We start from the raw sequence: 23,522 nt of genomic DNA on the forward strand, positions 1-23,522 counted from the left end.
TTAACTCCAAAAGAAACAGCCTTATTTCTCCTTTGCCATAGCTTTATCCACAAGGGCATTGCTAATCTGTAACTGCAGGTAACCTGCAGCAGTTGGGGATGGCAGTAAAGATGGGAAACTGGTGGCAGAGCTATCGGAGGAAGCTGGGTGGCATTCACTTCTGAGCTTTGATAGCATTGCTTCACCATCAACAAGTGGAATTGGCCTGGCCTGACAAAATATTTATCAGATCAAGGAAAGGAAACAGGAGAGATTGCCTACATAGACTGTTTTTTCTGTTTACCTGAGAACCATCTTGATGCCACTGGGATCTGTACCATAGAAGTCCTTATGCAAGGAGAGGGAGAGAGCTGGGTAATTTCAGACACTGTCCAAAACGCGCTGCTGAGACAACTTTACTGACAGCCAGGCAGAAATGAAGTGGGGAAATGTCAAATGTTCTTGACCTGAGCTTAAACCTTTATGAATTGAGGGCAGGAGAAGAGAAAAGTGTCTGTGAAGAAGAGATGCTCTTCAGCTAAATATGTTTGTATCAGGGCAGAGGCAGTCTGGAAACTCACGGAGGGGGGAAAAACAGCTGAGGGGGAGAGGCAAAGGTTTTCGAAGTGATGCCTCAAGGAACTGATAATGATTTGAAGCATTTTATTTTTGCTCAGCAGCAGCACAGTGATTATTCTGGGCTGGCATCAGAGCTGATGAGGACCAGCCACATCAACCCAGGCCCCTTTGTAGCCCTTTAACAGAGTTGTTACCTGGCGAGAAATGCACATCTGAAACTCACAGCTGAGGATTTACTGTGAATAGGGCCAGCAAGTCTGGAGGAGAGAGTTTGGCTTCTGTGATCCTGTAGCCCGGAGCGAGTCGCTCTCCTGGCTGTGTGTGAGTGGGAGTGCTGCCACAGTTCTCTCGCTGGCTTCTCCACTTGGTGGAGGAGTCCCCAGAGATGCTCTGTGCTGCCTAATGCAGGTCAGAGAAGATGGCCAAACTGGCTCATTTGGTTTTTGGAATTGGTAAAGGTCCTGAGCAGGTATCTGTTGCTAAACTGTTTCTAGGCCAGAATAACACCATGTACATTGGATTAAATTATTTAGAAAGAGCCAGAGGACTCAGGAAGAGCTTTAAGTAAATTATATGTGTTACCCTTCATATAAAAGCCTTAAAATAAATCGACCTGGCTAAAACAGTGCAGTAGGTCATCTAATCTTTATCCCTCCTCCTCTTTCAAACCGACAGTCCCCCATCTGCACAATACAGAGCTGAAACCCTGGCCAGGGAGTCCTAGTCCCTGCTTCACGTGCAGATCAGTCGGTCCCCTCCATCATTGGGAGGGATGGAGTGGGCAGCGACAGGCAACAACTAGGAGTGTGTTCTCAAGCCAGGGCTGGCAGCCTTTGAAGGCTGGCATTTAAGATTGTAAATTCTTCCAAAATAGAGATTGAACATCCTGGTTGAAGCGGCAAAGCAGCTGTTCAAGCCCCCCAGGACCTGCCTCCCCCTCCCACAGCCTAAGCAATTCTCCCCCTGGAGCTGGGGGGTGCTGGGCTCCCCTGTGCTGTCGGTCCCCCAACATGGAGGGAAGCGAGTGAACAAGATGGCTTATGAGAAACCGGCAGGAGGGGAGCAAAAAGCCTATAGAAACCAGCTTTATGCCTCATAAGCCATCAAGAACTGCATCTGGATTTTTAAGACCCTTTGCTGATTAGCTTTAAAAGCAATGGCCACCCCTTCCATACTGCTTTCTTGAACTGAAGAGTTGTTTTTCATGAGATAGAAGTGCTGTTTTGAATTCTATTCAGCTCATTTAACGTGCCATGAGCAAGCGGTCACTAGAGAAGCGAGCCAACCAGGAGCTTAGCTGGCTGAGCTCAGAGGAGCAGATGTCTGTTAGAAACCGGAGCTAGAAGAGTTTCTGGTCTCTTAGAAATTGGTAATTGTTGGCTGATAGGGAGATGAACTACCATCAATGATGTTTTTGTGCAGCCTAGTTACAGGCTACTTGGTTTTAAGCAATTGGAGCTATTCCTGTTTCATACTCTTATCGAGTGCGTTGTCAGGCATAATTCAAATCACCTCAGAGTTAAGCTAACATCTCTCTGATAGCGCTTGCCAAACATTGCTGACAATTCTGCAGTTATCAGTATCAAGGCATCCAAAGATCACTGACACTAAGAGACACAAGAAAGGCACCCCCTCCCTTTCCCAGGGTTATAATACGTATTTAACAGCTCTATTCAGTTAACCTTACACTTGCGCACAGACTTGCTAATAAGAGCAGCAGCTTGTATGAAGATGGCAACAGCCATGTACAGGAGAGAGGGGAAGTTGTGTTATACCCTGGCCCATGCAGAACTCTTCCAGATACTGCAGAGAACCCTTTAATAGGATCCATTAAAAAAAAAATCTGAAGACTCGTCTGAGAAAATCTTTGCTGTGCAAGAACTTAGTTGTAACTTCAGGCTTCCCTCATGTCAAAATTCAGAAAGGCCTAAACTGAGCCTCAGCCTTTCTGCCCAGAGCCCCAGCTGCAATCATCTTCATCAAGCTCTAGTTTTTCAGCTCCTACTTAGCTAATAATTTTCACCAGACCTTTGGTCATTTGCTCATTTTCCACTTGAGATCTCATCAGAAAGGTAAGTACACCCAGAGATGGCAGCTGCTGCCTTTCCAGTACATGGCATATTGACTTCTGCAGCCCTCCCTCCTCTAAAGGGAGCCTGTCCTATTTAGCCACAGCTCAGTGTTAGGTTGGGGCTCACCTTGATGGGTCTTGAACTTCCTACACAAACCAGCTTTGCTGCACAACAGCTGGTTCGTGCCTGAAGCCTGATAGCATTTTGTTAAGTATTTTGAATTAGATCGAGCTTTACTTTACTGGCAGGACATAATTTAAAAGGCACCGGCTGGACAGCAGCTGCCTTTTGTCTGCTGCACTGAATTACTCTTAGACTATTACTGAAGAGATGAAGACACCAAGGCAGGAGCAATCATGTGGTATGTGGAGAGGAGAGCAGCAGAGCTGATCCACACATGGGGTACTGGCTCAGTCTCTCCTGTAGCTGCTCCAGGGTCTAGGAGTGTCTGCACTTCATGCAAAAACAGAGCAAGAGGGAAACAGTCTTCAGAGTACTGCTAAAATGTGCACAACAAACAAGCAAGCCTCAGGTTGCCCTGTTCCTCATGTCTAGTGCTTCAGCATCTCACCATGACCTGAAAGCCACAAGGCAGAATTACTTCAGAGACACTGAACTTGGTCAAGCAAGACTGAAGTGGAAGGAGGTCTGCTTAACGGTTGTGGTGTGGCCTGGTCACCCCAGGGAGGGGATGTGGCTTGGTTCTCTCAACCAGGCTTGGAGTCTGGGACAAGAAGTCTGCAGTTCATGGGCTCCAAGGTACCAAATGTGGTTGTAGTTGAAGGTACTGAGCTAGCTTCCCTACCGCAGAGTGTTTTGCTTTTTGAATACAGGCGTAAGCCTAGCTTCTTGATGGGGACTTTGTGTGACTAAACATACTCCTCTTCTGTGCTGCTAAAACTAGTTTCTCCCCTTGTCATGCTCTGGTTCAAGATCACAGGACAAGGGGATGTGCACTGCAGGGACTCGCAGCCCTCTAATGAGGGATCGTGCAAGGCTCTTGGATTCACCAAACTTCAACAAACAACAGCCCCCTTCCCATTCCCTCTCTAAACACAACACACAACACGAGGGATTTCAAGAACATGTTTAATGATGGCAGTTTCTGCTGAAACATAGAAGTCCATTCAAACCAGTCTTACCAATTTTTTCTAAAAAGCAGCTTTGGTCACAATGACAAATTCTCTTAAACATGTTTAAACAAAGTTCAAGCAATTGCACAAAACAAAACGCATGGTCCTGATAACACCTCATGCAAAAACTGCAGCAGCAGAAACTCATCTAACAGAAGAAAAAAAACCCTTAATGAAAACCATAGCCCCCCACCCTGCAGAGATTACACCATGTACAGTAAATTGGAGAGAACAGTTAGTTATGAACAAAACATTCAAATGCATTAGTGCTTGTAGACTTCTACAAGTCATTGGGCTTAGGATAAGCATTAGGATAGCACAAGTTAGTGTGCTACACAAGTGTTTGCAGTCATCTCCACATCTTCCAGGGGGAAAAAGTGGGAAAAAAACCAACGACCCAAATACAAAGCTATCTGTGTACTTCTGACTTAATTCTGCAGGCAAGCGTGGCACGCTAACTTCTGGCTTATCAAATGTAATCTCCAGTGGCAGGGCTGTAGTTGGAGTAAAGAAGCTGCAATTCTGTGCAGGGTTTTTCCTCCACAGCACAGCATGCACAAATAGGAAAGCCTCTAATTTGCTTGCTCTGTTTGACTCTGCTACCAGTCGGTGGATTTTGTAAGCAGTGAGTGAGCTACAGGCAGACATCTGTAGTAACATTTCTCTTTTCATTTTCTGTAACAAAAAATACGCCTTTAAAAAATGTTCTTGCACAAAGCAAGTGTGACTATGCAACACAAAATAGCAGCAGATACTAAGACACATTACAGTCACAATGAGATTAAATCTGCAGTGTAAGATACACAGAACATAAGGTAAAACATTCATGTAGTGGTTAATGGCTATTTCTTCTCCAATGAACTCCTATAACTACCTGAATCAAACAGTCCAAATTATTAAAACTATGTTTTAAACTAATTCCTACCATTAAAAAAATATTCATATATATACACTATTAGATGAGTCACGTCAAGTGCTCTTAAAATCTTAACTAAATATAGCTATAGAATATTTAACCAGACACTTTAAATCACATACAGCAACTTCTGTAGAGGTAAACATTGCCTCACATTTGCAACAGCAATCGAGTATCAAACAAAGCATTTGGATTATTTTCATGACCATGAGCAACTGGTGAGGTTGGCCTTTTATTTCCACCAAGCAGCTGCTGCTTCCCTATAAGTACTTTTTAGCTTATGGCACACAGTTTGGGACCTCCTCGAGGAGCCAGAGCATCCCAGTGGCAGTTGGGCACCTCCATCTTCAACATCTTAAATGCCTGGTCCCTGTCCACCACTGAGATTTGGCCACATTATGGAAACAGTGGGATCTTTTAGCCACAAGCAAGAAAAGTGGATGGCCTTTGCCAGCTTAACTCAGTAAGTGACCTGAAGTCAGTGGAAAAACTCTTAATTTCAAGAACTGACTCACCCTTGGAAAGGAGAAGTGTCCTTTATGCACCTTTTCCTCTCACCTATGTAACTTGGTCTTGCCTTTCTTTTGTGCACAGAGAAGGTTTCATTCCCTCTCCACCACTCTCCCAGCATGCCTGATGTTCAGCTTTATGAGTTTGGCAGAAGAGTGGACATGAACATGTCACCATGGTGTCTGCTCAGACAAGGCAACCACCTCACTCCATCGCCTCCTTCTGCAAATGCAAACAGAAGCTTTTAATCTCTCTCTAGTCTCAGTATCGCCTCTTCTCTGACTTCAAAAGGACTCAGTCTGCCTAAGAAATTCAATTCCCAGTCTTCAAAGTACTTCAGTCCTGAAGAGACACAATATTTATTTCTTTCAGAATCATCCAGCCTAAGTCTGAAACCTGTTTTACTTAGGCAGGGAAAGAGTCCCAGATCTTATTTCACCCCACAGCATCTTTCAACTTACTAGTCCCTGCAATTGCTACCAGCCAGAACACAACCTGCTTGGCCCCATCCTCACCTCGCAGCTGACACATTAAATATTGCTTAGTAACAGTAATACAGAATGACTCAAATTCATTCCATGAATGAAAATAACATGGCATTTTTATATTGCCTTGATGACTAATAATAACACAACAGTCTGCTGTGGGATTTTTCCATCCAGGCTGAGTGGGCTGTTTGCAAAGTCTTTGCTGAGTCACGGCTAGAGAAAGCAATGTGTGCTATGGGAGCTTCTTTGATGAAAGCGCAAGGCTGCTTGGAAGGAAAAAAAAAATTCCCCTTCACCTCCTTTTACTGACTGCAGGGCCCAAGGGAACTGCGCAGAACTGGGGCGTATCATGACAAAGCAGTTCAGTGTTCTCAGCAAACCTCCAATCCCAATTGTCCTTCAGGAAAAAAAAAAACAAACCACAAAACTGGCAGCTTGCTGCAAGGACGGTGCTTTGCCAGATACAATTTGGTCTCCTTGAGGGGTTGTAACTGCAGGAGGCTAGTAGAGGGTCAAACAAACAGTGGGGCAACCCTAAAACAATTGGAAAACATGCATTCCCCACGAAAAGCAAGGTTCCAGCCAGCTTAAAAACCCAAAATAAAAGGTTTTAAGGGGTGCAGTAAACAGAGAATAAACATGTCAAAGAGAAGTCTCAACTGCATCTGTGGTTACTTTAAAGGAAAACCACAAAGTACAGAAACTAAACCAGTTAGGTTTGCCCTTTCTAAATGATGGCCTGGAAAGTGTACATGCTTGCGGTCTCCTAAACCCTATCCAGCCAGATGCAACAATCTAATTCTTATAGTGTCATCCCACAGCTCTGACCTCTGCAGCACAAAGCACAGCAGGGAGCGATGGTTAAAAATTCATCCTTGAGTTAAATGGATTTGTCAAGCAGGTGGTAGGGAAAAACTTCCAGTTTGATACAGCTTAAGATCACTTACATGAAGCTTCCATGAAAAATAAGAGGTGTTCTTTCTGCAAACTAATCATTCCACATGAGGACTTATTTTGCTTAGAAAAAAGGTAATATAGATGAATTGTAGACAAGTTACAGTAAGCACAGGACAGTACAAAACACTGTTTTTACTCTCTGTGGAAGGGCAGAAAATTACAAAAATATATCTTCTTTAATCTAAGATTGTTGTAGTTTAGGGCATGCCTGATTCTTCCTATTTCCCTGTGGTCTCATTTATTCAAGTCAGTCTGATCAGAGCTCCTTGGGACAATGAGAATGTCATCATGACAACTTAGTGCAATTGTTGGTTTAAAAAAAAAAAAAATCAGTAGCAAGTCAAGAAAATTTTCTACATGAGTCAACCTCTCACCCCCTCCCCCCAAAAATCCTACACTAAACATACAGCGTGGCATTTCAGCATGGCTTACATTTTTACCACCTAAAGTCATAAGTCACCTCTGTAAGGCCCAAAAAATACACTTGATTTTTTTTTTTTAAACACGTGATCTGTTGAACAATGACCAAAGTTTAACAGTGACTGAAGTATTGAATCAGGATTTTAGAAGGTAATTCATTAGGGCAGCTTGGTTCAATCTTCCTTTTCTTCTTCCTCCTACAAATCTTATTTAGACCATAGCAAGCTGCAACTTGGTACACAGGGCTGCACCTTGTCATGCTTTAGTGACACCGCAGCCCTCCTAAAGCAAGAGAGAGCTGAGTTTGCAAAGAGGAACTCTGGTCATTCCAACACAGCAGTTTGGAAACCAGGGAACTGAATGGTGACATTTTGGTCAGAAGATCCACTAGCCTGCTGCACAAACAGCACCTCGAGGAGGTGAGGCTTGGTTTGGTTATAACGCTGCAGAGATGAAAGCCTCCCCTTTCACAGTTATGGCTTCAGCAGGTCCCTCGACAGCAGGATGACATCTTGCAGGGCACCAGCGCTCCACGGAGCTGCTTTACCTGGAAAACAGGAAGAATTAGTACAGCTGTACATTTGCAATTAAATAGCTTACAGGCAGAGATGAGAACCCCTGTGCAAAGTGGAAAAAATCCCAAAAAGTCACAAAGGAAAAGGCAGCATTATTCACTGTGATTGCCATCAGTTCCCTCCAGCAGTTGATTTCTATGGTGACATTGGGCACTGATGTGATGTTAACACTATGCCAGGAGAAGCTACACCAAGCAAAGAAAAAAACAGAGTTATATCAGACAAAACCCAGATGCTGAAAGATCCTGTGACCAGCCACTGTGCAGACCAGAGAAGGGAGCGTGCCCAGGGGGGCTGCTATTTCACTGCACATGAAACAGCATCTTGGCCCTCACAGCTTTTTTCACACCGGCGCAGCCCCTTACTAGCCAACACATGTGGACTATCCTCCTTGCTATGAATTCTCCTCCTGACACCCTACTGCTTTAACTGCTTCAGAGTTCAAAAAAAAAAAAAGTTTAATAGGAACTTGTTACACCCCATGACGGATGCAAGAGCCCTCCCGTAGGAAGTGTACCGCCAGTGTATAATCGACTGAATGAGCCAGCAGAATGTGGTGTGCTCTCTAACAACTGTTATAGCTGCATGAGGGAAGAACCTGGCCTTCAAAAGCCAAACAAAAAAATGCTTTTTGACCATCTCTTTCCTGCCCTGCTGTGAACCCATGGGAAATCCTTAACAGCAGCACCAAAGCTTTGGCAATTTGTTGTATTTATAGTAAGCGGTGTGTTAGTGATTTGCACCCCCTTCAGATGAGGATAAATGATACCCCTCCATTTATATACAACTTGTCACTGCTGCCTGCTGGGAAAAAAAAAAAAATTAAGCTGCTACAAACCCCAGCGCAATTCACCTAGCATCATCCAGAATGGCCTGCGGCTTTTGCTGGCAAAAAATCCATTAGAGCTGCTCCCTTGAGAGTCAACACCTTGCTGTAACAAGCAGACAATATCATGCTCCATTCAGAGCTGCACACTCAGTCAGGATCTGGAAAGGACATATTCAAAGAGAAGACACCAATAGTGTAACTCATATTTTACAGAGACTCCCAAAAGACTCAAGCACATCAAAGGCTGAGCCCTGCAACTGTGATGAAGATGTTGCCACACACTTCAATGCTATCGGTGTCTGAAAAAGGGATGAATCCAGATTCCAGCCATTACATATGGTACATCTTTCCTCTAAAACATCCTGCAAGCTCTCAAAAGCCCTTTAGTCCCATGGTGGTTGAATAAATGTTACTGACCTCTTCCCTTTGCCTGCCACTACTCCTTACACATACATCTTTCTGCTTTCAAGAGCACTCTGGAAGATGCATTCCTAAAATGCTTCTGCATTTTGCTAGTGCTGCCACTCTTAGAGGGAAAAATGACAATCTGTGTGGAAAACAAACTCAGGAATTTCACGTAGCCAACAGGAAGGCTGGAGGCTTCAATCCACCCCAAGAAAAATTTTCTTTCAGTACTTATTTAGGAGCCTGACATCAGGGTTGGGATGATTCCAGCTCTGGCACTTAAATTCCAAGTTCTTCCCTGACTCCAGGCTCTCACGTGGCACACATCACCCCAGACTCAAAATGCTCTGTAGGGATGGTTGTGAAATTCACCCAGCTAGGCTCAGCAAGCATAGCAAGAGCAGAATGCACTGCCTCCAATAGCTGCAAGTGAGCAGCGAGAGGGGACACTGCTGATATCCCAGATTACTGAAGTGCTTTCAAAGCCTTTCATGTGCAAGGCACCACAGAATTTATTCAGTACTTGTTTTCAGTTTTCTATTGAAGCTGACAAGAAATCCCCCAATGAGCTACGCCAGAGTTAATAAGCTTAATAAGCTAACAATTTTATTTACCTTTTCAGAAACTGGTTCTTTTTGTAGCTGTTTTAATCTCTTTTCTCTTATTACACAAAACAAGCAGAATGCTCTGTGATGGGGGATGGATGCTAACGCCAGTTTGTTGGGGACATTTGCCTGTAACCTACTTTACTTCTCTCTTCTTGAGTATCACACAGTACCAACTGCCTGATGAATCAATGGATTAGCCCCATCAAGATGATCATGAAATCTGTGCAATGTTCCCTTGCCTTCTTGAAAGAAAGTGCTAAAGTAGCAAAGAGGAGAGTGAAATCTTAAAATCAAGATCTATTGGTGGGATGAGAAAGAGCACACTTGGAGGATGGGATTTAGCTTTCCACTAACTCATTTTCCAAGATATGCAGCAAGTATAATCCCATCATAAAACATGAAAAAATATCTGACATCTGGAAAATGATGACCAATACAGTTCATATGATCCAAAAATCAGTTGGACAGGGATACTTTTCAGCCTTCAGCAGCACAGATTGAACTGGTGATCAAGAAACAAACACCCTTTCCATGTTCAGTTTGCTTTCTTTTATAGCTCTATAATAATTTCAGAACAATGCCTGAAGTTTTTATCCAAATGCCGCTTTCAAAACCAGAGCAAATACACACAGAAAACAATCTTCCATATTAAAAAATGGTTTCCATGAAGCTTTTCAAGCAGGTGTTAATGTCTAAGTGATTTGGCATCTTTGCTCTGTGACAATCTTTGATTTACACTTTCAGCCTCTTGTCACACAGAAATTGTGCTCGCAGGATTAGAGAAGCCATTGACAGAACTGCTTCCCTGCTACTGAAATGAGATCGCAAAGGGGGTATCTAATCCGGCGCACACACACTTCTGCATTTGTCAGAGGCAGGCAGTGGGTGGCTTTTGCATCCACAGAAGGGACTGCATTTGGTTAAGATTTTGAAGTCGTCTCATTAGCCTGCTTTACAGGAGGAAGGTGGTTATTTTTCATTGCTCCACTGCCCAAGGGAAGTGGGGGGTGGGATCTACTGGGAGCCCAAAACCTTAAAGCCTCCTGAAAAAAAAAAAAGTTAAAAAACAAAGAAAAAGTAACAACCTTCATCCAACAGCCCAATTTACACCGTCTGCTGTTCTTTGATGCCTCATGTAAGACTGGAAACAAATACACACAAGGACAAAGCATTAAAGGGAAGAAAATTAACTGCATGAGAACAATTGGAGAGGTATATATTGCTTCTCCCCTGTTGCTGCTAGACACCAACCACCTTTTAATTAGAGTGCTGTTTGCATTACATGGGGGAGACAGCACAGAATCTCAATTACTCCCCCAAACACAGATGCAAGTGCCAGTACAGATCTTTCAACAACGGGAGGGGACCTCAAGCAAACCAGCCCAGAGCCTACCCACATCATCCTCAGCAAAGACTTATGCTACAAACGCAAAACAAGACTCTCTTTATGACCTGTGTATCAACTAGAATAGGTTAATATTGCGGTAATGTACTTAGTATTATGCACAAGAGGCACCAAATGTCATGGCATCCCAGGCTAGCTCTTCAGATTTTTCCTTACTGTCATGATGGTGGTAACCCTACAGATGTGAAAGCATAGGATTGTCTTACAGTACATAAAAGTAATACTTCAGTTGAATAATGCTTATAGTCCATCACAGTCAACATGTCCCTACTGCACTGCTCTTTGGAAAACTGGTTCCCTTTGCACTCTGTTCCCTTATTTTCTCAGAAGCCTGTATTTTAATAATACTTTTGGTGCCTTTCTAGTGGAAAGCACTGAGCAAACACCATTGCAGATCATGGCTTTATGGAGAATGGACCATTTTCCCCATAGTATCACAGCCTTTAAATCAAAAGCGAACAGGACAAAAGATTCCAGCTAATTTCATGTGATATTCAGGAGCCAGGGAGACTTTGAAAATTCTAGGTTTAAACGGCTACGGAATGTTGGTTTCTGATGTAGATATGGCAGCACTCAGTATGTTACAACACTGAACGATGGGCAGTCGGGCCCATAGGCATATCTGTCAGTACCAGCATGTCGCAAAGAAATAAAGAATTAAGTAAATAGAAATAACGACTCATGTCAGCCATGGCCCTGCACCAGTGGATCCTGCCATAGCACAGGGCTGCATGAGGTTTAGCCTCTCTGAACGCAATCTCAGTAATGGTAGAGTCACCAAAGCAGCACCTGGTCAAAATCCCCTCGCCAAGACTTGGTAGCACAGACAGAGCAGAAGTCTGTTGTGCCATAAGCCAAGTAAGTGCCGCTGCTAGGAGGCCACTTGAATAAACCCAAACAGCCGCCACAACTGACAATGATGGCTGGCAAGGATGCACCTTCATTTGAATTAAAAAATAAATAGATAAGAGAGAGAATGCGGAATATTCTAGCCTGCGAATACTTGTCAGGAGACACGTGTCACTCCTCTGTCCCCATCACAACTGCTTCCAGGTTGCTGCAACTCACAACACGTTGCTTTAGTTAGCTAACAAGCTGAAACAGCAGTATCACCCCATTCCTTATGCATCAGCCCTAGCGACACCTCAGCAAGTTCACCTGATGCATCTGCACTTTTTTTTTTTTGAGATAATGGAGAGAAGAAGTAGTTTTCCAGACTTAGCAATTAACAAAGGCTCTTGTAAAACTGTAGGCATTTGCTGAATATCCAAAACAAACCTATTGCTCCAGTTGTATAGCTACCTGCATGCATTTATAACTCCCATTAACCACAGAGAGGGATAAAGTTACCTCTCCTTATCCTATCTTCCTGGAATCTGCACCCAGCTGCAAAAAACAAAGGAAGCCTTAGAGAGAACAAGGCAACTATGACCCAAATGTATTGGGGGGGGGGGGGGGGGGGGGGCGGAGGGGGATGGAGGGGAGGGGAGGGGCAATGGTGGGCAGGGCTGGGGAAGGAACCCCAACAGAAGACCTGGTAGAAGTTAGTTCACTGACTTATTGTGGGCATGTCTGAGATGCCCTTTCTGCAGCTCTAGCCCTCTCTTCCCTATGAAGAACCTCCTGACTGGTTTAATGGGGATGTCAATGGTCAAACTCAGCAATTCAAATTTGCAAAGAAGTGTCTTTACTGGTGACAGGAGATAGGAACTGTCTGGGGACGTAGTCTTCAAGCTGCACAAAGGAACCAGAGAGCTTGATACCTTTTACAGCAAATGTATCCTCAAAGCAGCTTTCCCAAAATCAGTTCTGCTAAAGGGTTATCTGTAAGATGATCTCTCCCTCTAAACTGAGGTAGTTCTGTCTGAGCTAAAAAATGTATGTCTGAAACTGCAAGGACCTCAGAAAACGTGGAATTTAATAGCTGTTGCATTGTGGCAGAAAGGAGGAATTCCCACAGGTGAAGACAGGACTGGTTGGCTAAGAACCAAAAACCCCTCCGGTCTCTGAACAGAGCATCACACAAGGTGAAGAGCCATTTGTACTGCTAAGGAACCCACGAAGACTGAATAACTTTTGTGAAAGCACCAGCACAGTGTGTGCTCCAGTGTCAGATAACACAACCACAGCTCTCATGAGTCAGATGGTTTCCAGCAAGCTCTCTTCTTCGTTCATCTAGTATTTTATTACTAGACATCTTATCCTGAAGCACTACCATGATTGAGAATCTTCTGTTCTCGGTCTTTGGAAAACCCCTCTGCTCTTGCTACCAAAAATTCACAGAGAAAGCACTCAGTTAAGAGGAAAAGGGGCAGGAGGCACGGGCTGTTGAAGTAGATCATGGTGAGACAGATCTCTGCACTCCAGGTTTAACAAAGTTCGGTCCCAAAGTGAAAACTGCACAAGCTGAAATGATTAGTGCAAACACAGGACAGCTACAGAGAATGGCAACAGTCAGGCAAGGACTGATACGAGTCTTAATTCAAGAACTAATTATTTATGCATAAAGCCACAACTCACACCCTTTATTGTTTCATGGCTTCCAACTATTGCCTGATTTTTATAGAGAAATAATGCAGTCGTTTTGAAAACAACCAGCAGAGCATGTGGTGGTATGTGTTTTACATGTTGGCACACATGTGCTTAGAGCAAATGTGTTGTTCCCCCTTTCCAAAGTTAGGAGACGGGCAACATGAGTAAAGTCTGTAAAATCTCCAGTTAGGAGTTGTCAAGATCTGTGTTTTTATAATTAGGAGAGCTTATTTCAGCCAAAGTGAGACAGATTTTAGAGTAGGCCTTATTTGGATGAAAAGGCAACTCAAATGCTGTGGATGGCTTGATGCAAATAAAAATAAGAGATGCAGATACCCTGATGCCATAAATCAATGCGCAGCATCTTTATGTGCTGAGTGGTTGTTATAAATCTCAGGCCCAGAATAGGCACCAAAAGTTTTGGGTTGTCACACCGCTTCTATCTCAAAAAGACAAACACATTTAAGGAAAGTTTGTTGCTAAGGGATAACTGCTAACAACATCAGTGAGGGACCACAGTCCTCTCTTTGTCACAGAAGAACATGCGACCACTCTGATACAAACCCAAAGGTTGGCGGAGATTCACCATAATTTCCCTCCCAGGCTTATGGCAACAGCAGTGCCTGGGAAAGCAGCTCTTGATCCACAGCCCTCCATCCAGCGGGTGCGTAGACACTGAGAGCGCGCAGGAACAACTGCCAGCAGCTGCTCGAGAGGGGAAGTTCAGTCTGTTAAACCTTGCTAGCTATTTGGGGCATGCGTATCCCATTGTGCTGCTCTGCAGAGGAAAGAGGAAGGGAGACAGCCTAGGGGTAGCGATGTGGTTATTACAAGAGCAGGAGAGTACAGAGCAATGTGTGCTGAGAAAGCAGGCAGAGGGACTGTAAAAGAGAGTGATAATGCTCGGGCAAAGTGAAAGAGAGACTGTGACTGCCTCATCTCTGCCAAGCTGTCCCAGCAGAGGAAAAAAGAGCTGTCTTCCCTAATAAGAGCTCAGTGAGCAAGCCTAACCAAACGGGCTCGCAGCAGTACCTGTATTTCACATCAAACACTGTTGAGTCTTCGTCCTCATCGTCTTCTTCATTCAGAGGAGCCATTTCTACCCGCTCGGCTGGAGTGGTGATTATGTCGTACTTCCTGGTCTTCTTAATCCTCTTGCCAGACCTGAAACACAGAGGTGGAGAGGGAAGCATTGTCTTTATACAGTATTCCTTGGAGAGGCTGAAGCTGTTCCCGCCACCACTAAATCACTGCCCTCTTTGATTCAGACCTCCCCAGGCACAAAGGCTAAGGAGCCAGCCTGCATCCGCTCCCGCTGCCTTTCCAAGACCACCGTTTGTGCCCGTCAGTGTAGAGCGCAGTTTCTCGTCCACTGCAATCCAGATCAACGTCAGTCTTTCAGCCGCTGACAAACCAGAGATCCTCTGGTATCCAGGGCAGGCATGTGACCGCAGCAGCCCACTGTGTCCTCCTGCTGCCACGCTCAATAAGCGAGACGTGGGCTTAATCAGCTGAAGCAGCCAATGGTTTAGTGAACACGTTTAGATGAGAAAGCCCAGGTTAAGCCCTGCTGAGACAAGGCAATGTTCTAGGCAGAATTATAAGGAGCAAAGGGGTGGTGATGTTTGGGTACAAACAGCCTGCTCTCTTTTCTTGCAGTCAGGACAAGCTCAGGACTCTGAGGAACAACCTTGAGCCTTGTCTGAGTTTCATGTTCTACGCTGTTTAAGTGCTATGAAAAATAATCAACTATCACTTGAAGCTAACTGTACCTACCACATCTCCTCCTATAGACGCCAGCCTCACTTTCATTTTGAGAAATCTATTTTCTAATACTTACTTTCAATTAACAAACACTTGGTGCATGCCTTTTCAACTAATTCTCTGCCTCTAGCTTGAATTCTGTGCGTTCTTTTTACTTCACCTACTCCTTTCATGCATATTAGGAGTGTCACACTGCTCATGCATGAATCCAGTTTTGTGATTATACATTAAAGAAGGTGCTGATGTGTATAGCTAGCCTTCAGGGAGAAAAGTGGATGTTTTTGTTAACAAACTGCAGAATTTTCCCCTTTGCCTTTTATAAAACAAAACTGGCAACTGCCAAGCATGAGAAGGGAGCTGGTGCATGCACAAGCAAGCAGCCCCTAACTTCTGGCAATCACAACTACTGCTCCAAGCAGACATCACGTCATGAGTACACTTTCACTGTCAAGAAGTCTTGCCCTGGCATGTCATGCAAGGTGTGCCGGATTCAACATAGCCATTTTTGCATCAAGAACAGATGCATTTTAAAGAGTTACACGGTGGCAAGAAACAAGGTGTAAGCATTACAGAGAGACTGGGACTCAAGCCCTGTGTTTGCATCTCCACTACAACGGTCCCTTCCAGGCTTAAAGGAAATTTAAATCGGTGAACAGCTCAGACGTGGAAGTCTCAGTGCCTCTGCCTAGTATTGTTTTTGGGCAGTAGTCCAAGGCTGAACAAACAGGTCCCAGCCCTTGGGATGGAGCAGTTTGCATTTCCTCCCCGTTCTGAAGGCTAAGGTTGCATCAGAAGTGAGAAGAAAGTCGTCTCCTGTCGTCTAATCTTTATAGCAATCTGTGCCGCTGTGTCACGTAGAGCACAGGATGGTTTGTTCTATTACTGCTGTTGTTGAAACAAGCAATTTTACATCCAATACAGTAGGACTCTTAACCCAAACACTTGAAAATCCTTTTGAAAACACTTCTCTATATTATTCTGCTTCTCAGCCAAGACCTAGCAGCAAAGTGATGCAGGGAGGTCTCATCTTAAAAGTTACGCACTGCTTTTACAAGAAACATTTACTCACACTGTGAAGCCTAAACATAGACCAAAACTAACCTGTGTCTACCTGTCAGAACAAACCAAGCACAGCCTTACCACTTTGCTTTACACGTACAGTCTGCAGGGGGTTTCCATAGGTTCACTCATTTAAGACCTCACCTGCGTATCAGGCCCACTTTATTGAGACACATCCTCCCTTATTCCCTCCATTAGAAAACGTAACTTATTCTGCGGAGTTCATCTTACAACAGTTAATATTGGAGTGTTTGAAGCAATTACTGCAGAATAGGTATTTTTAGAAATGGCAAACTAGAACCCTTTAGCCTCCAGCCATTAATTAGTCTATTTGGGCTACATGTTAAAGAGGACCTGGAGCAGAACTCACTGCACAGTGATCTATTAATCCTCCACAACCCTCACTTAACCACAGTGCCCATTTAGAAAAGGGAGGAAGCTCGTTTTGCTGCTGGTTTTTGGCTAAGCTGCTACAATCAGCTGTTTGCCACTGGCAGGGCAAAAGGGTCTTTTCTTTCCTTTTTTCTCCTCAATTAATTCTACACCAGATTACCTAGCTAATTTGTCATTAATCCGTACTTGTCCATGGTCTGATTTCTCACACTTGCTCATTTGAATGACTCCCCTAGGCTTCATAAATACTAGAATAATTACGCAAGCTAACTTTAAAGGAAAGCCTTGGGAGTGTCCCTACATGCACGCAAAATAAGCCAGCCCATCAGGAAACCATTGCACATTAAAACCCCCAAACCTCAGTAGGATCCCTGTAATCATCAGTAACGACGACACAAAAGGAAAAGCAGTTTATCCAGCAGGTGGGACCAGGCAGCATCTTTTGTTTGCAGACAGACAGCAGAGTCAGCAGAGTAGCACAGGGCAGGAACTACAGAATATAAATGTTTCATGAACTTTGGAGACCTCCTGGATAGGGTCAGGACACGTTAGTCCTCATGGGCAAAGAGAGGATCTCTTTTCCAGCCACGTTCGTTTTGTGTGCGTTTTTTTAAAGTAAACAAGAAGTGTGCTGGAAGCTGTGGTCAGAGTATGCCCCTTGCATAACGACAAGCTGAAATGCTCCTCAGTGGTTTAGCCAGGGTAGAAGCGGTATTGGGTATTTCAGTGCAGAAAACTGTCTTCCACTTAAAAAAAAAAAGGAAAAAAAAAAAAAATCACATTGATTCTGCTGTTTGACTTCAGCCACCCCCTGTAATTAGCAGAGGATGCTACAGGTCTTGCACTGAATCATCATGAGGACAAAAAAAAAAAGTTAACTGCAGCCAGAGATATTAACCTTTCACTTTAGACCCAGCACTGCTCCCACCAAAACCAACTCACTGGTCTTAACAGAAGGCAGGCGTAGTGAGCACAGCGCTTAATTGAAAGTAGATGAAGAATAACTTATTGGACATGGGAGCCTGTTTTCAGTTCCTCCTAAGCCGTTCAGCCACAGTGGTGTTCGCACACTGGCACTGCCCTTGGGCTCGAATGCCTGCGGCACCACGCACCACGCCAGGGTCCAATCCATCAGAATCAGATTCACTTCCTCCACCATGCCATGCAGGGAGGGACGACATACAGATATGGGCTGGAGCAGAACGCTGACTTTGTGTCTCCGTGTTTTGACCAGGGGCTATTTTGATCAAGCACCAGTCATATGCAGCACTTCATCCTCCTTTCTGAGGCATCATGTGGTGGAGTAAATGCTCAAGTCAACTCACTAGTTCATTATGTTATTTACGCCTCTAATCTATTTTAGTCAACAACCCTGATATTCAAAGATAATGCTTTTCTTGACCCAGAGAGAGGTCTCTGCATTTCTAATCTAGCGTTAACACTTCCTGCCAAGAGATGCAGAGGGAGAGGACCATCCCCTGCAAAAAAAACAAAACAAAAAAACCCCTGTCCCTTTTTAGCAGAGTGCTTATTGGAAGTCTAATCAAGCCAGCTACAACCTTCCTCCTAGAACTGCAGCAATGTTATATCGGAAATAGAATTGGGACTAGTTTATTTGCTGTTAATGGGCTCCCTTGGCAGTTAAAAAAAAAAAATTACACAAATATAAACCTGGGGAACTCCAGACTTATTACCAGCTGATGAATTAGATCAGCGATATTTCATTACTGTTGATCTGTCCAGGTATCTCTGCTCTCCGGATGGTGCTGTATGCAACAAAGCTAAACCACAAAACTAAGTCCTCACATGTTTTCTGGATATACATTTTGCTGTAGCAAAGTCAAAGTGCTGCGTTTTCTAACAATCAAGTCCTTAAGATGGAATATAAGTGGAGCAGAAGCGTCCCCTTGTTTAACTGCACTGCTAACAGGAGGGATGGATCAGAGACTGCTACTGGAAATAACTTCAGGAACACCTAAATGGGATATTGTTGTGGTTCAATGAAGCAGTGATGCCCGCAAATAATTAAAATACAGCCACTCTCATCTGGTGGTCAGTACCAGTGCCAGCATGCACTTCCAAACATCGTAGCACAGTCAGACCAATATCGTGCGAGATGTGCTCAAGAAGTATCCTTGTTTTACAGGGCAGAGCTATAGAAACTTCTATGTTCTACTCAAACTCTTCAAGGCAGTGAATCCTACAAGAAACAGCATTCGTCCTCTGTTGTGACTATTCACATCAGAGCTGTAAAGAGCCCAAGACATTATTACACAGCGATCCCCTCTCCCTTCCTTCTGCCAATTTGCTGTCACGCTTGCATCAAGACAACCCAGTCTTCCCAAAGACAGGACCTCTGAGACCCAGGACAGGTCATTTGTCATTCTCTGTGGCCCTAACTAAACTACATGCAGCTTAAATGAAGCTTTCAATGTGGGTCACAAATATATGTTTTGGGGTTGGTTGTTTCGTCAGGGTTTTTTTCTTCTCCATTTAAGGTCATTTTAATGGTAAGGTTTTCTTTCCTGTTCCTGGCAGAGGTCTTGTCTTTGCTGGAGTACTCTAGCTGGTTATAATAGAATTAATTTTAAATCAGTCAGACTCTCGGGGGTTAAGCCTTGGATAGCCCAGAGCAATTGCCCAGCTCATAGAACAAAGGGTCTTGTATCCTATGATCATATGCTTGAACCTCTCTCCTCAATCTCAGTAACTTATGCCAGTTTTGCAATTACTGGAAAACTAAGCTCAAAGTGGTATTTGAGGAAGAAATCAAAATTGAACAACAAGCAACGTAACAAAGCAATGAGTTACAAAATAAGCAGGTAGCTTCTCTCTAAAAATCTAGATAAATAGCAGCCATTTCTAGCCTGGGTTCTGTTCATTCAAGGACAGGTCAAGTCGTGTAGCAAACATTTACAGCACACAGTTTTCTGCAACTAAAGCTTTGGGTTGCTTTCAACTGGCCCATTTGAGCAGAAGTAACTTATCCAGTTTCCCCAGAGGGCATATGGTCTACCAACACAGATAGCCACATCTGAAAAATTATGTTCCCTGGGAGCTGATCCCAAGAATTACATTGCAATGAAATGAACTGAGCTGCACCAGGAAAGAGAAATAGGGCATAATAAGGAGGTAGAAAGGCAATATCAAAAACACAGATCAAAGAGTGAGTTTAGCCGCATGAACTGTTCATAAGCTGTCGCAAGACACTGTGTTTCTTGGTAATGCAACTTACCCTGCTATTTGATTGAGAATAACATGAAATTTGGTCTGCTGTGGAAATGGTTTTGGTTTGGGAGTATGCAACGCCCAGGGGTATAGGAAAGAAAGCAAGCCCAGAACCGAGCTTGCCAAAAAAAAAAAAAAAAATTACTATAGCAAATTAGGCCTTGACACATGCAGACAAGTAGCAAAGTCTTGGCTGGCCTTCATAGTCCCTAGTAACCACAGAGAGAAAGGAAATTCAGACCACTTTGGGTGATACCACATTCTGAATCACAAGACCAGATCAGATGGATTCAGAGCATAACATTCCCAAAAGGAATGACAAGGAATCTCTGAGCATTGTTTTAAAAATAGAGCTGGAAAGATGGAGAAATATATCTATGCCTGCTCGAGCAAAAAAAGGAAAATAATATATACATAAAAATATATTAAAAAGATGTATTAAAAAAATATATATATAAAAAAATCCAATGCCTGTGACAAGAATATCTGGCCAGTCACTAGTTCATTTCATCTCTACAACCCATATCTAAAAGGATAATTTACTTCCAGCAACCCAGAGCAATTTCACAGTGAAGGTTTAATCAAAGCTTGGATTTCAAGAAAATCTCTTTAATAGGAATCCATGACACTTCAGGAAAAAAACCACAATGTTTTTGACTAAGTATGAACAAAGCTCTTATTCTGGTGGAGAAAAGCTTTACATTTATTGAGGGTAAATCTCTTATCTCTTCTGCAACAGAATCTCCTCCGATCTAGGTTGTCAGCTACAAGCCTGACACTGTACAAACATACCTGTTGGTATTCTTGTCTCATTTGCAGCTGGGATAACTGTTTACAAACAACTGCTCTGTCAGATAAAGAAACATACTCAGAAGCCGAAAGCTTCATTTTCCATTTTCCTTGCAGGTTCTATTAAAGATGTAAGAGAGATCTCGGGGGGTGGTTTTTTTCTTACATGTCTTTAATGCTGCATTAACTCTGATCAGTTGCATAATGACGACTTTGGCATGGGAGAATTAATCCATCATTCCCAAGGTGACTTTAACCTGGACCTGTTTTTGCTGATTATGGTATAGGAAAAGGTCTTTAAAGGCTATCGGTTTGCTTTCTTTGGCTAGAAACGTTCAGCCTTATGCCAGGTCTCCTTGACACAACTTCTTGCTTTATACCCAGAAGAAACTGAGGCAGGGGAAATAAACTCTCCAGGATCAGAGAGAACTAGGAGTAGAAACCTAGGCTTTTCATTCTGCGCTTAGTTATAGACTTCCTAATTCTAGCTCATATACCTACTACCAATTCTGCTGTGTTTGTCCATGACAACTTTATACAGCTGCAAAGTGGTTATATTGATTAAAAAAAATTCTCTTCAATACTTTACTGGGTTCTCCCAAAGCACCTCACTTTAATGAGCAAATTTATTTGCATTGTCTTTTGCCAGCTGCTGCAACACATAAAAACAATTTAGTTAAATGTCAATTTCGTTAGAAAATACCCGTTCTTATAATTTTGGTCTTTAAGGCCACACTTTATAATACTACTGTTGTGAACATTGCCCTTCCTACACGGAATTAATTCAGAAGCAGGAGAAGCAGAGCATTCAGCTGCAGCCATCATGGAAATACAAAGGAGCTGCTTGAAGACACAACTGAGGAAGAATTCGCCAACTCCACTTGTTCAGCTACTTCTGTCACCTGAGACATGGTGCACACCTCCTCCCTGCTGCTGACAGCCAGCTGCTCCACTCTCCCAGCTCTTTTCCTGCTGCCCCTACCTAGAAGTCAGACTGTTAACTACTGAAAGTTTGCAATCATCCCCAGCAAAGCTGAGCACAAACAGGCAACAACTTTTTGCTTGTAGACTGCACGAGACAGGGACAGCCTCTAGTGCATCACAGGCACTCTTGCTACTACCCTGAGATAAATAATAATTAACACTAACAGCGCCAAATGAAGCTTTAATATTTGCTTTTCTTCTGCTCCCACAACAAGCTGAGAGGAAGACTGGCTTTCTAAAGGGATTTAGTTTGATTTCTCATGTCCCTCACAGCGGGAGATGGTATGTGAGTTTCAAGGGTTGCCTGGATAACTCAAGCACACACCAGCACCAATTGACCTCAGCAGCATGAAGGGCAGTGAATGAACTGGCCTGCACTGGTTACGCCAAAATAAATGGAAGAGATACAAGCACCAAGCAAATGCAAGCATCTGCCCAGCCTCCTGCTGCTCACCAGCACTTCTCCTGGCTCTGCGAGCGACCGGGAGTGTCTCACCTTCTGTGCTGGGAGCAGGAGCTTGCATCCATCAGCAATCCACCCAACTGAAACATTGGGGAGTCTGGTTACACATCACAGTTCCAGTCAAATCAGGGCTGTGGTCTAAACCGACATCTACTTTTGGCTATGCTGGACCTCCTCAACCCTATCTGCTTAAGCTTCATTAAAAGGAAAAAGAAAGATTTGTCTTTTTTACCCAGTATGAGTTAATACTACGGTGGCATCTGCATTATCCCATGGGCGCAGAGGACGCACGTGGCTGAGGCTGGATGGGATCTCTTGGGATCAAACAGGGCGACCCGCAGCTGGCAGTCCGGTCGGGCTTTGAGTATCTCCGCAGACAGAGACTCCATAACCTCCCTGGGCCGCCTACCCCAGCAACCCACCAGCCCCACAGCAAAAAAACCCACGTTTGTACATTCTGATGGAGCTCCCATGTTTCAGTTTGCGCCCACTCTGGTCCCAGCCCATCGCCATGGCCCACGCGCAGCGCTGGGACCTGCGTACCCCACACCTGAGAAAAAGCCACTTGAAACCCAACTCCTGCCCTGTTTTTCTGCAGAAGTGGAGGAAGATGCAGATTTGTGAGGGCAGCGGCGCCCCTGCGACTCCCCAGGAGTTTCATGAGGCACCTACACATGCCGTGCTTGAGTCAGGCTTTAAAAATGTTACCAACAGGCGAGGAGCTCGGTACGGCCCGGGCTTCCCACCTCTCCGGGGAGGGGCCGGGAGGTCGCGCTGCTGATGGGGCGTAACGCCTCCCCCCTGCCTCGGCCGGCGGGCAGGCCTCGCCCGGAGCCCGCCCGACCCCGGCCTCCCCCCTCCTCCTCGGCCGGGGGCAAGGGGAGCCCCGCGGCCGCGGGCGGAGGCCTCGGCCCGTCAGCCGGCACCTGTCGGGGGAGGTGGCGGCGCGGCCCGGCCGGGCCCTACCTGAAGACGCGGAGCAGGAGGCAGGCGATGAGGGCGGCTGTGAGGGCGCAGGCCCCGATGACGGCGGCCTTCAGCGCGGAGAGGTCGCGGAGCAGCGCGGGCACGGGGCTGAGCTGGGCCCCGCTGTGGTTGCCGGGCGCGGCGGCCGGCTCGGCGGGCAGGCGGCTGCCGTTCACCGCCGCCGCCGGGCCCAGCGCCGGCTCCTGGCTGCCGCGGGCGCCGGGCGCGGTCGGCAGCAGCAGCGGCAGCAGCAGGCAGGCCGAGAGCAGCAGCAGCGGGGCGGCGGAGCGCATCCTGCCCAGCTCCGGCCGCCGCCGTGCCGAGCCCCGGAAGGCAGCGCCGGCCGGCCCGGCCCGGCCCGCCTCCCCGAGAGGCGCCGCCTCCCGCGGCCGGGGCCCCGCTGCCGGGGGCCGGGGCTCGCCGGCGGGAGGGTACCGCGGCCTTCAGCGCCTCCTCCCCGCCCGCCCC

General features: G+C 45.1%; 1 protein-coding gene across 1 annotated transcript; it reads right to left on the reverse strand.

Moving 5' to 3' along the window:
• Positions 1–3,711: 3,711 nt before the first annotated feature.
• Positions 3,712–23,347, reverse strand: FAM174B (family with sequence similarity 174 member B). The gene is made up of 3 exons (XM_059823995.1): positions 23,055–23,347; positions 14,441–14,572; positions 3,712–7,601 (listed from the first exon to the last, which is right to left on the reverse strand). The coding sequence occupies exons 1-3, from the start codon at positions 23,345–23,347 to the stop codon at positions 7,598–7,600; spliced, it is 429 nt and encodes a 142-aa protein (XP_059679978.1). The 3' UTR covers positions 3,712–7,597.
• Positions 23,348–23,522: the final 175 nt, after the last annotated feature.

Source organism: Gavia stellata, chromosome 13 (genome assembly GCF_030936135.1).
Source record: "Gavia stellata isolate bGavSte3 chromosome 13, bGavSte3.hap2, whole genome shotgun sequence".
NCBI lineage: Eukaryota > Metazoa > Chordata > Aves > Gaviiformes > Gaviidae > Gavia > Gavia stellata.

Coding starts and splice junctions, on each gene's coding strand:
- FAM174B (XM_059823995.1), bottom strand. CDS start 23,347: ATGCGCTCCGCCGCCCCGCTGCTGCTGCTCTCGGCCTGCCTGCTGCTG. Junction 14,573..23,054: donor CTCCTGCTCCGCGTCTTCAG/GTAGGGCCCGGC, acceptor TCTGTGTTTCAG/GTCTGGCAAGAGGATTAAGA.